This window comes from Danio rerio, chromosome 9 (genome assembly GCF_049306965.1).
Source record: "Danio rerio strain Tuebingen ecotype United States chromosome 9, GRCz12tu, whole genome shotgun sequence".
NCBI lineage: Eukaryota > Metazoa > Chordata > Actinopteri > Cypriniformes > Danionidae > Danio > Danio rerio.
Genome location: NC_133184.1, coordinates 54,066,757 through 54,080,094, shown reverse-complemented (window position 1 = coordinate 54,080,094; position 13,338 = coordinate 54,066,757). Strand labels below are relative to the sequence as shown.

The 13,338-nt window shown below is 33.1% G+C and overlaps 1 protein-coding gene across 7 annotated transcripts in view; it reads left to right on the top strand.

Annotated features, from left to right (window-relative positions):
• Window positions 1–13,338, top strand: part of tanc1b (tetratricopeptide repeat, ankyrin repeat and coiled-coil containing 1b) — a 317,932-nt gene that overhangs the window by 240,334 nt on the left and 64,260 nt on the right. For all 7 annotated transcript variants that reach the window (XR_012385665.1, XM_068223687.2, XM_021479050.3 and 4 more), the window contains one exon: window positions 3,097–3,328. Coding sequence is in view for 6 of the 7 variants with exons in the window: in XM_068223687.2 (XP_068079788.2) it covers window positions 3,097–3,328 (232 nt within the window). In the remaining variant the exon portion in view is untranslated. The remainder of the gene's footprint in view (window positions 1–3,096; window positions 3,329–13,338) is intronic.

Sequence of the window (13,338 nt, the reverse complement as noted above, 5' to 3'; positions counted from 1 at the left end):
GTGCCTCAGTGTCCCACCAGTGCTGATATACAGCCATATTCCACTGCTACTCATGTGATATTGCTTTTATACAACAGTTCAATGGCATAATCTTGAATATAAAAAAGAAAATCAAACACAGTCTCAAAACACTTTTGAATAAGGAACTATTTTCTTCCGCCATTCATTCACATCTGCAGCTGACCAGCAGAACAGCAGAAACCGTTACTAATTCACCAATGTCACTTTAGAGCTAGTGTTTGAATGATTCTCTAGCGTAATGTCTAAAGTGATGACAAAACAGCTGCTTTTGCTGACAGTTTAAGATTATAAGGCTGAACAGCATGAAATGCCATCAGTCTACAGAGATATCTCCCTAATGGCCCATTTCCACTGAGTGGTACGGTACGGTTTGGTACAGTTCTTTTTTGGCTTTTTTTTTACTTCTTCTCTTTTATCTTTTTAGATATTAGTCTGAATCGTTCGGTTTGCAATGCGTACTGAACCGAAAGTCTCGGACCGAACGGTTCAATACGAATACACGTATCGTTACACCCTTTATATATATATATATATATATATATATATATATATATATATATATATATATATATATATATATATATATATATATATATACCACACACACACACACAAATTTATTTATTTTGTTGATTTATTTTTTACTAACAACTATCATAACTCTCCGTCTTTATTTATTTTTTATCTAATAAATTTAATTAAATCTAATTTAATTTTGTTTTATTTAATTTAATTTTACTTTTTTATTTTGTTTTTTTAATTAAGTAATATTCCCTCAATTCATGAACTCAGAGCTGTGTGCTTTTCTAGTTAAATCTGTCTACACTCCAAGTTAGTAAACATTTGTAAGCATGGTAAAATAATAATAATAATTATAATAATAATTCCTTACATTTATATAGCGATTTTATGGACACTCAAAGAGCTTTACACTTTGGGGGGAATCTCCTCATCCACCACCAGTGTGCAGCATCCACCTGACTCGACTGCAGCCATATTGCGCCAGGCTGTACACCACACACCAGCTGATTGGTGGAGAAGAGTGATGAAGCCAATTATGATATAGGGATGGTTAGAAGGCCATGATGCACAGAGGCCAGTGGGCAAATTTGGCCAGGATGGGGTTAAACATCCTTTTTCACATCCTAGGATTTTTAATGACCACAGAGAGTCGGGACCTCGGTCCCCTTAAATATACTGGCACATTGGGACCCAGACAGACAGCAGGTTGAGCCCCTCTTGCTGGTCTTACTTACACCAATTCCAACAGTAACCAAGTTTTCCAATGTGGTCTCCCATCCAGGGCACAGCCCTGCTTAGCTTTAGCGGGCGACCATGTAACTTGTCTTTGTGTATTTAACATGCCTTTACATACAAAAAAAAACTACAAATTATATGTTATTGTATATTATAAGTGTAATGTTATCTATAAAGTCAGATTTTCCTCATGTCATGATCTCTGTCCATATCCGTTTCACCTCATTTTGTTCTCCTTCATAGCTGCGTTCTGATTGGCTGTAGAGAATGGCAGTGATTGTTCAGAGTGATCTGGCTGTAAGAGGCTGAGAGGTTTATTTGTTTCCTGCATTATTTATCAAGAGCAAACAGTGGCATGAGATGGAGTTTGAGTGTTAAATCAGCATGGATTGAGGGGCTCAGAGACCACATGCTGCACTGTGAGGAGCTTCACTTCTGCTGACTGAACAATCTAAATAAAAGTTTTAAAAACAAAGAGATTCATCTGCAGCAAAATTACACTTAAAGTTGTCACAGAAATCCATCAGTGTTTTATGTTATTTTAGGATATTTTTTTATTTCGTTATTTATTAAATTTAATTTATTTAAATTAAATTACATTTATTTCTATTTTTTATTTTATTTTATAATTTTATTTTGTTACTGACAACTACCATAGCACTCAAATTTCACAAAAATCCATCTTTAGTTTAATTTAATTTTATATTATTTTATTACTCACAACTACCATAGCAAATTCGTCTTAATTTAATTTATTAATTTAGTTTAATTTAATTTATTTAATTATTTATTTTATTTTATTTTAATATTGACAACAACCATAGCACGCAGAGTTCACAAAAATCTATTTTTATTTTATTTTATTTTATTTTATTTTATTTTATTTTATTTTATTTTATTTTATTTTATTACTGACAACTACCATAGCACTCAACGTTCATAAAAATTGGTTTTTAGTTTTATTAATTTTATTTTATCTTACTTTATTTTATTTTATTTTATTCTTGTATTTTATTACTGACAACTACCATAGCACTCAGTTCACAAAAATCTGTCTTTAATTTAATTTAATTTAATTTTATTTTATTTTTAATTTTTTTTTTATTTTTATTATTACTGACAACTACCATAGCACTCAGTTCACAAAAATCTGTCTTTAATTTAATTTAATTTATTTTAATTTAATTTTTGTATTTTTTTATTATTACTGACAACTACCATAGCACTTAAAGTTCACAGACAAATCTGTCTATTTAATTTGATTTATTTAATTTAATAAATTTATTTTCATTTTATGTCTGACAACTACCATAAAATATTTTTATCTAAGATTTTAGACTTGCTTGGATCAATTAACCACATTAACAGCTGATGTGTTTATATGAAAGACTATTATTTTTGTATGAAAATGGAAAGGTTAAGTAAATTTCTCCTTTTCTGAATGATTTAATAATTGTGTAGAGCATACATTTGTCTATTTTAACTACATTTGTACTGTGTTGTTGAATGTTGTTATGGTCGAAATAGTGTTTAATGAGATTGAGAAATGCATGCGATATGTACATATACTCTTCAAATATTTCCCAAATGATGTTTAACAGATTCAGGAATTTTTCACAGTATTTCCTATATATTTTTTTTCTTCTGGAGAAAGTCTTATTTGTTTTGTGCTGGCTAGAATTAGAGCAGTTCTTAAATAAAACCATTTTAAGGTCAATATTATTATCAATATTATTATTATTATTTAAATAAAATGTTCACAGGAAGGCAGAAATATCAATGTAAATTATATGTTTTGTTGTTGTTGTGTGTGTGCAGGTGGTGGCGTATCACTACTGTCAGGCTGATAACACCTACACATGTCTGGTGCCGGAGTTTGTGCACAGTGTGTCTGCTCTGCTGTGTCGAGCTCATCAGCTGACGGCGTACAGAGATCTGCTGCTGAAGGAGACGCATCTGCAGAGTGTGCTGAGTCTGCGCTCCTGTGTGCAGGACCCCAGCGCTGCCTTCCGCAGGGGAATCTTACAACCACTCATCAACCTGCGCAAAGGTACACACACACATAACACTCACACATAACATTCTTACACACATCGCACGGACATAGTGTGGACATTACATAGGTTTGCATTTATTTTATACTGTCCATACTGTGTATTGTTTTGCCCTCACCCCACCCCACCCCTAAACACAACCATCACAGGAGACTGTGTGCAGCTTTACTCTCTGAAAAAACTAATTCTGTGATTTACAAGCTTTACAAGGACATCAGCAATGTCCTCGTTTCACCTCCTTTTTGTAATACCTGTGTCATACCCATGTCATTATAGATTTGTGTCCTTACATGTCACAAAAACACGTACACCCCCCCCCCACACACACACATACTATATTATATTATAGTACATTATGTTATATTATCACACTTTATATTATATTATATTAAATTATATCTTATTGTACAGTGGTTCTCAAACTGTGGTACATGTACCACAAGTGGTACGCGGGCTTCCTTCTAGTGGTACACGGAGGAATAAAATATCTCATGTACATGCTACAAATAATTCAAAATTTATTAAAAATGATGTATATAATATGCCATATATTATATATAGGCTATATTTCTGAGGTAATCTGCCAGGTTTTTTAACTGTGCAGAGCTGTAGCTGCTTTACTGGGCCTACTACGCTACTGTATTTCAATACTGCTCATTTTGGTGGTACTTGGAGAGACAATTTTTTGCTAAGGTGGTACTTGATAAAAAAAAGTTTGAGAACCACTGTTATAGTACATTACGTTACATTATATTATATCATAGTATAGTATATTATATTACATTATATTGTATTATAGTACATTATATTTTAATATATTATACTAATAATTTTATTATCAATTTTATAAATTTTATTATAATATTTATATTATATTATATTACATTATATTATATCATATTATGTAATATTGTAGTACATTATATTATATTACATTATATTGTATTATTATATGTTAGGTTATATTATATTATATTATAGTAAATTGTATTATATTATATTATATTTTATTATATTATATTATATTATATTATATTATGTTGCATTATAATATATTATATTATATTATATTATAGTACATTATGTTATATCATATTATTTATATTATATTATATTATAGTACATTATATTATATTATAGTACATTATGTTATATTATATTATTTATATTATATTATATTATAGTACATTATATTATATTATATTATATTATAGTACATTATATTATATTATATTATATTATATTATATTATATTATTTATATTATATTATATTATATTATATTATATTATAGTACATTGTAATATGTTATAATATATTATATTATTTATATTATATTATATTATATTATATTATAGTACATTATATTATGTTATATTATATTATATTATATTATATTATATTATAGTACATTATATTATGTTATATTATATTATATTATATTATTTATGTTATATTATATTATATTATGTTATATTATATTATATTATTTATATTATATTATATTATATTATATTATATTATATTATAATATATTATATTATAGTACATTGTAATATGTTATAATATATTATATTATATTATATTATAGTACATTATATTATGTTATATTATATTATATTATTAATATTATATTACATTATATTACATTAGATTATATCATATTATAGAATATTATAGTACATTATATTATAATACATTATATTTTATTATACATTATAATATAGTACATTATATTATGTTATATTATATTGTGTTATTGTACGTTATGTTATATTACATTACTTTTTATTACATTTTTATATTAGAATATAAAATATTACATTACATTACATTATGTTATAGTACATTATATTATATCATATTATATTATATTATATTATGGTACATTATATTGCATTTATTACATTACATTATCTGCTTTTTTAATGTCCCATTTTATTTAAATGCATCACATTGTGGAAATCAGATGTGATGCACAGTTCAACGGATTTCCCTTAAGAAATACACCATGTTATGGATTAACACAGGGTTGCAAATGCCGTTGGTTGTTAATTTTAATTCCCTAATCGAGTGATTAATACTTTGGCCTTCCTCATGCATGCGCTACAATTGAGAGGACTGTTGTGCGGACAGAAGGAACATCATGAAGTTAAGCATTTTATTGCTCTGGATGAGCCGGGATGTCATGTGTTTAATATTGGCCAGATGGCACGATTATATTAACAGGGAGAATTTGCTTTGTTGTTGCATTAGACGCAGATAAATCCATTCTCCAAAGGCTGTTAGCACATCCGCTCATGTACTGACTCATGCTTTCAGCTCACGGATGGCTATTTCTTAGAAATTGCAATGTTTCTGCGAGAGGAATTACATAAATTGAACATCCAGAAATGAAAAGGCTTAGTTTTGTCCTCATAAACAAATACAGGTCAGGTTATAAATGGAGAAAAACGTTAAAAAAGTAGTCCCCTTTTATTACATAGAGTTGTCTTGTCTTGTTTCTAGTCCAAATGTCTACAAATTTCTTGGATTAAGAAGCAATTTTGTAGAAGAGGGGAATATATTGTTTAATTTTCAGAAATAGTAAGTCAAATTTAACTGAGTTTCCCCTAAAATAAGCTAAATTAAAAGTTAAATCTAAATCAAACTGAAAAAAAAAACAAGATTATTATGCTAACCCCATCGGCAGATTACATTGATTGCTTTAAGATAACAGATTATAAGGGTGCATGAAAAAAACTATAATAATAGTGTGCACAGATAAGTCAGTAATAAAAAAGCCATATTTCATCGAAAAGAATTGTTGACTTATTACACGACTCTCTGGAATACTTAAGTGAGATTGGTCAGTCGTGACATTCCAATGTATATAATTCCCAGACAACGAGCGCTGAATAACTCAGACTGATCTCTAAGAATCATTTTGACCATCAGTGAATACGTTTACATCCATATACTTACATCAAGATTCATATGTTTCTCCGTTTCTCCATCAGCTGTTTTAGTTTCTTAGTGTTTTTAACAGTTTGGTGCCATCTTGTGTCTGAATAATGATCAGGTTAGTGTATACTCCATTCAACTGTTTTAATTCCTGTCAGCTTTGTGTTTTTAAATGTTTGGCACCATCTTGTGTCTAAATAATAATCAGGTTAGTGTATACTCCATCAGCTGTTTTAGTGTCTGTCAGCTTTGTGTTTTTGAATGGTTGGCACCATCTTGTGTCTAAATAATAATCAGGTTAGTGTATACTCCATCAGCAGTTTTAGTTTCTGTCAGCTTTGGATTTTTGACTGTTTGCCACCATCTTGTGACTGAATAATGCGCAGGTAAGTGTATACTCCATCAGCTGTTTTACCCCCCATTAATACGGGGCGTCAGCGTCAACTCTTCATATTCACTTTGAATAGGTGACGTCAGGCGTTGCAGAACTGCATTGTGGATCCGTCGGCGCCGCTTCAGAAGTGTTGCTCGATGCAGAAGTTGGGACTAGCTCAACTTTTCAATCGCTGACGGAAGCGTGAGCCAATCAGATTGCTGTATGCAAATACACCAGTTAGACAGTGGCCTATTGTTAACTAAATTTCATTGGCTTAAATGTCTATAACGATCGCTTCAACCCCAACTTCAGACACGCCTTCAGTCAAGCGTTGACGCTGAAGCCCTGTGTGTATGGGGCTTTAGTTTCTGTCAGGTTTGGGTTTTTGACTGTTTGGCGCCATCTTGTGTCTGAATAATGATCAGGTTAGTGTATACTCCATCAGCTGTTTTTCATTTCTGTCAGCTATGTAATTAATTAAAGAATTAATAAGCTATTATGGTTCAAAACCATGTTTTGCGTTTAATTTTTATGTTTTGTGGCATGCAGCCATGTATTAAGTGGGATAAAGTAAATCATGTACAGTTGTCTTGCCGTATAAAGCCCTTCAGCCTTCATATGACAGTGTCAGGCTGCCAATAAACCTTTCAGGCTTTATTCTGTGACAACAGCCTTTTAAATATACTTTATCCCTAACATGATATTGACTTCCAAAACATGCAGAGAAGAAAAAAAAACAGGTTTGGAGCAAATGAAGGATGTAAAGTATATGGAAGTAAACAATGACATAATTCACATATTTGGGTGAACTATCCCTTTAATAATGGAGCTGTGTTGTTTTCCTCTTGATGATCTACAGGTCCATCAGTACGCTTCTTTTCTTTCTCTCTGAGAGCTCAAGGTCACTGTGGTTTGTTTTATGTGGAGCTGCTGTCTTATGCTCTGCACGATCGATAGTTTATTGTAGAAGTGTGTTTCAGCCGCTGATAAACAAACCCTGTGTTTTGATGATGGAAATGGAAGATGCTCTGGATCAATACGGCCTCCAGAGAAGACGACAAACCTGACGCAAAACAGTCCTCAGTGTTGCCCACGCTGAAACACTATAATGCATATAAAATGAAAATGTACTCATCATTTAACTCACTCTGCTTTTAAATATTTAGTTCTGTTAATAATAAATCAGTAGCAAATGATGTGAATTGTTACTTTAACTAGAAACCAGTAGCCACTTTTTTAGTATTTTTTCCCGACTATGGTTGTCTATGGTGACCAGTTTCCAACATTCTTCAAACTATCTTCTATATATATATCAAGAACAAGTGCCGTCTTATTGAAAGAGACTGCCAGGGAAGTGTTTTTCCATCATGCCACGAAGAAGTGATTTGCGGTGGAGCTTTAAAAGCCGAAATGGTTTATGGATGCTCCTCATTCAAATCATATTTCAGAGCTGAAAGAAGCGCAGCTCTTGATCTGTTGCTCATTGAAGAGCTGATTCTCTATCTCTGTGTTACTGGGGCTCAGATCTGCTGCGTAATGCATTATTAAGGTCACTTCAGTGCAGCAAAAAACAAAGCAAGAACACTGTAATTGTGAAGCGGACGCATCTGTAATATGAACAATGTGTAGTTTTGGTGCGGAGGCTCAATATTTAAGTTTATTCAATTGTAAAGCACATTTAAAAACAGCCACAAGACTGACCAAAGTGCTGTACATGAGAAATATTGGTCCCACTTTATATTAAGTGGCCTTAACTAATATGTACTTACACAGCTATTAATAGTTTGTTACAATGTACTTATTGTGTAAATACATGTATTTATTATGTACTTATGTTTGATTAAATACCTGTAATTACATCTGTTATTAACTTCTGTAATTACATTTGTAAATACACTGTTGACCATCCCTTACACTTTAACCGACCCTTAAACCTACCCACACCACCAAACCTGTCTATAACCCAACCTCTATCCCAACTCAAAAGCACCACAAGTGTTCTCAAATACATTATCAACACAGTAAGTACATTGTATTTATTTTTTGATGCAAGTACATATTAGTTAAGGACACTTAATATAAAGTGGGACCGAAATATTTAGTAAAAATATAGAGAAAATATTTATATATTGAAATATGTTTATCCATTTCTCATTGAATATACACTACTGTACCTGACAAAAGTCTTCTCGCTTATCCAAGTTTTGGAACAACTAATAATAACTTGACTTCTAGTTGATCATTTGGTGTCAGAAATGGCGTATATGAAAGGCAAAGGCCTCTAGATTATGCTTATTTTATTAAAATAAAATATAATAATGCCTTGTTTATTTCAAGGTAATACAAGAATTCAAACCCCAATATCCAAAACTTACCCTAGACAAGCTTGGAGAAAAAAACTACATTAAATAATAATCCTTATTGAAAATAATAAATAATAATAATAATATGAATGAATTAATTAAAATAAAAAATAAGGGTAACACTTTATAATAACTACACTCTATGAACCATTTATTGAGCATTAGCATCTTGTGAGTTCATTATTTATTAAGCATTAACTGTACATTAATAAACGTTAGTAAGCAGTTTATAACTGTAGTTACAAATGCTATATTGTTGATTTACAATTACATTTATAATGTGCTTAATACTTGTATTTTCATACTTTGTTGATGATTAATTTTTCATTATTAAATTAAGTAGTGTCAGTTATTTAAGCATAGTTTTTTTTTTTAGATCATTTAGAACGAGTTAGTAAATAATTAATAAACTATTTAAATCAATATTTATAATTCTTATTCAGGCATATACTAATAGTTAATGTGTTAATACATGCTTCATTAACTCAGCTTCATGCAGTTTTGTGACCTAATCTAAAGTGAGGACTATTCATGCTTTATAAATCCCTTATAAATGACAAATAAAGACTCAGTTATGGTCTAAACAGGAAGAAAGACCATAAACAACATTCTTCATTCCTATTCATTTGAAGATACACAATAAATATAAAAAATAGAGGAAGGGGAAAGCTTATAAGATTTCAGAAATACTGAAGCAACATCTCAAGACATCAGCCAGGCAATTAAACTTGGCCACAAATGGGTTTTACAAACAGACCATGACCCTAAGCATACTGCCAAATTAGGTAAAATGTGCTTTAAGGACAACAGAGTGAATATTTTGGAGTGGCCATCACAAAGCCCTGAGGTCAATCCTATAGAAAATTAGTGGGCAGAGTTGAAAAAGCTTGTGCGAGCAAGATAGCCAACAAACCTGACTCAGTTACACCAACACAATCTCACGGCAATTCGTAACTTTTTCATTTAGTGGCTAATTCGTATGAATTCATACGATTAACTTCGTACAATTTAGTACGAATTGCTTATCCCACAATGACGGTTGGGGTTAGGGGTGGGGTCAGGTGCCACGCCTCCTTTTTAAAATCGTAGCATTTCGTACGACTGAACTTGTACGAATTCATACGAATTAGCCACTAAACTGGCAAAACGTAAAATACTTACGTTTTCTCGTGAGATCAGGCTGGTTACACAGATTCTGTCAGAAGAAATGGGCCAAAATTACTGGCAACTATTGTGAGAAGCTTGTGGAAGGATCCCCAAAACATTTGACCAAAGTTATACAGTTTAAAAGCAAAGCTACAAAAAATACCAAGGAAATGTGTGTAAACTTTTAATGTCTAGAAATTAATAAAAAAATTCTCAAAAAAAAAAAGTAATTCTGGCATTTAGCTAATTTAAATCATTAAGGTAATCCTAACAGACCTAAAATAGTAAACGTTTAGTATGATTTACCATGACCCTAGTATGTCATTTACCATAGTATGATTAAACTTCTGGTTTCAACTGAATATGTTGAGCTCTGTATTATATAATATTACTGTGCAATATTAGATGCATTTGATGAATAAATGTTGAATTCAATTGCGTATACACGTATACACATTTTCATAGCTCAAGAAGTGAGCAGAATAAATACTGTATTACGACTACATATCTACACAAGAAAAAGAAAACACTATCGCATATCTGGAGCTGAACTGTAGATTCAGATTTGTACACTGGAGACTCATTAATGCTGAATTTCTTGACCCCTTTCTGGCTATATGACCATTTATTCTTGAATAATTCTGACTCAAGCTGTGTTTAAATCTGCAGATAAACACACATCTGTGACCTTTGCTTTAATTACTGCCCCTTTTTTAGCATAAATTGATAGTTAGGCTAATGAACAGCATTATTTTATTATTATTCTTATGGTAATAGTGTGTCGATTGTTTCCTGCGGGTGCTCCGGTTTCCCCCACAGTCCAAACACATGCGCTATAGGTGAATTGGATGAACTATATTGGCTGTAGTGTATGTTTGTAAATGAGTGTGTATGGATGTTTCCCAGTACTGGGTTGCAGCTGGAAGGACATCCGCTGCGTAAAACATATGCTGGATAAGTTGGCGGTTCATTCTGCTGTGGTGACCCCTGATTAATAAAATGACTAAGCCGAAAAGACAATAAGTAAATAATTGTATTTATTTATTTTATTTTATGTATGTATATATGTGCATGCTGTATGTATTTATATATCTTTAGTAGTGGACTTCTTGAATTTGTGAGTTTTCAATATTTTAGCTTGTTAGCTTTGAGGAAATTGCATTGTTTGAGCTCCTGGATGTTTTTTTTTATTTCTTATGAGGGATGAATGAAGTACTTTTCCATTCTATAATCTATTTACCCTATTATAATATACATTCATTTTCCTTTGGCTTAGTCCATTATTTATAAAGGGTTCGTCACCGCGGAATAACCCACCTATTATATTATTTTAATATTATATTTGTTTCAGCCTGAAAGGACATCCCAAATCCTGCCATAGACTTAACGTTGGCCATTGAAATCCATTCATTACATTGACTTCCTGTGACAAAGGAGTTTGTCACTGGCCTGCGGCAGAGCTGTACACCCACATATTCACGCACACACACATAACTTACCTTCACTCCACCAGCCGATCGATCGGGTGCACACGGGAGATTGCGCTGTAATAAAAACACATACACGCACAAACACATTATATACTCCATTAATCCTTGCATATTCTGACACGCCATAAATCACACCGCATACATTTGTCTTACCTGTGTGTCCGTTTGTGTTTGTGTTTGTTCGTCTCGTTGCGTTTCTGTTGCGTCTCTCTTCCGGGTTGCGCAATCGCGGCTACGGGAGGCAAAAGGGGCCAAAAAGGTCATGCGCAGCATTTTATGCACAGTGATGCGCTGCGCATGCGCTGAGTGGTTGGGCACCCGGGGGAGACTATGTGTTTTATGTGGGGGATGAAAAGAATGGGAAAACAATGGAAAAAGCAGTATTCATGACATGTGAAAATGCTGATTTAATAATTTTGGTTTTAAGTTGTATAGTAATACAAATGAAGTGTATGAAAGTGTGAAATACTTACCTGAAAGATTTGTTTATGTCCATACTTACCTTATACTTACCTTCAATATAGTTTAATCCAAACTGGGCGGAGTCACTCACTATAAATAGAGTGACTTGTGCTCAGTTCAGGGTGGGAGTCGTTGGAGATAGAAGGTGTGAGTAGTGGCGAATGGTTGGTTTGATAATTCTGGATAGAAAATATTTTGTATATAATTATTTTGTTACTTTATTGTCTTTATTTGGTTGTTTTGTTGTTTGTTTATTTTTGTATATATATATATAATTTTTATTTATTTTTTTGTCTACTTTATTTTTTTGGATTTTTGGATTGGACACTTTTGCACTGTAAATAAACGCACCTTGCACCATAGTGCTACGTCGACTGAGCCATCATTTATTTTTTTCTTGTTTCACACACACCCTAAAAACGCCTCTGTGTGACAAGTGGTGTCAGAAGTGGGATGGCCAGTCGTAGAAAAGTGACTTCTGGAAAACAGGCCAGGAAGGGTCTGCGGTCACAAAAACCTGTGCTGGAAGAGGTAGCATGGGACACTATGGACGAAGAGGAGACAGCCAGTGCAGAGGGTGCCGAAGCCATGTCCCCTAGAGTTAAACCTGAATCAAAAGGTATGGAGAGCGATGTAGTGGCATTGATGAGGACATTTCTGACAGCTCAGTCAAAAAGGGAAGAAGGCCTCATCTATGAGCTACGGGGGTTGCGAGAGTCACTGCAACGCTCAGTTATACCAGAAACATCACCAAGCCAAAGCCTACGCCTAGATCTACCCACACCTGCAGCTTCACGAATTCGGGGACCGTCAGTCATGCAGAACCCGACACTGTCGACGCAGAGGGCGGCAGACTCACCACCACCACCACCAATGCGACCAGAGTCACGGATGCCAGCATTTCAAGAGGGAGAGGACGTGGAGAATTACTTGCGTCGTTTTGAGCGTCTGGCAAAGACCTGGGGTTGGCCGGAAGAGGAATGGGCGAATCGACTAGTACCCCTTCTCACCGGAAAAGCGCTGGAGGCATACCTCGCGATGGACGAAGATCGGGCGGAAGTCTATAAGGATCTTCGGGAGGCACTGATGGCGAAATTCAATTTATCAACAGAGACCTACCGACAACGATTTCGGCAGACATCAATTCCTGCTGGAGAAACACCGACGGAGACCTACAATCGCCTCAAGGGGCTCTACAAACGATGGATACGTCCCGAGCAGTGCACA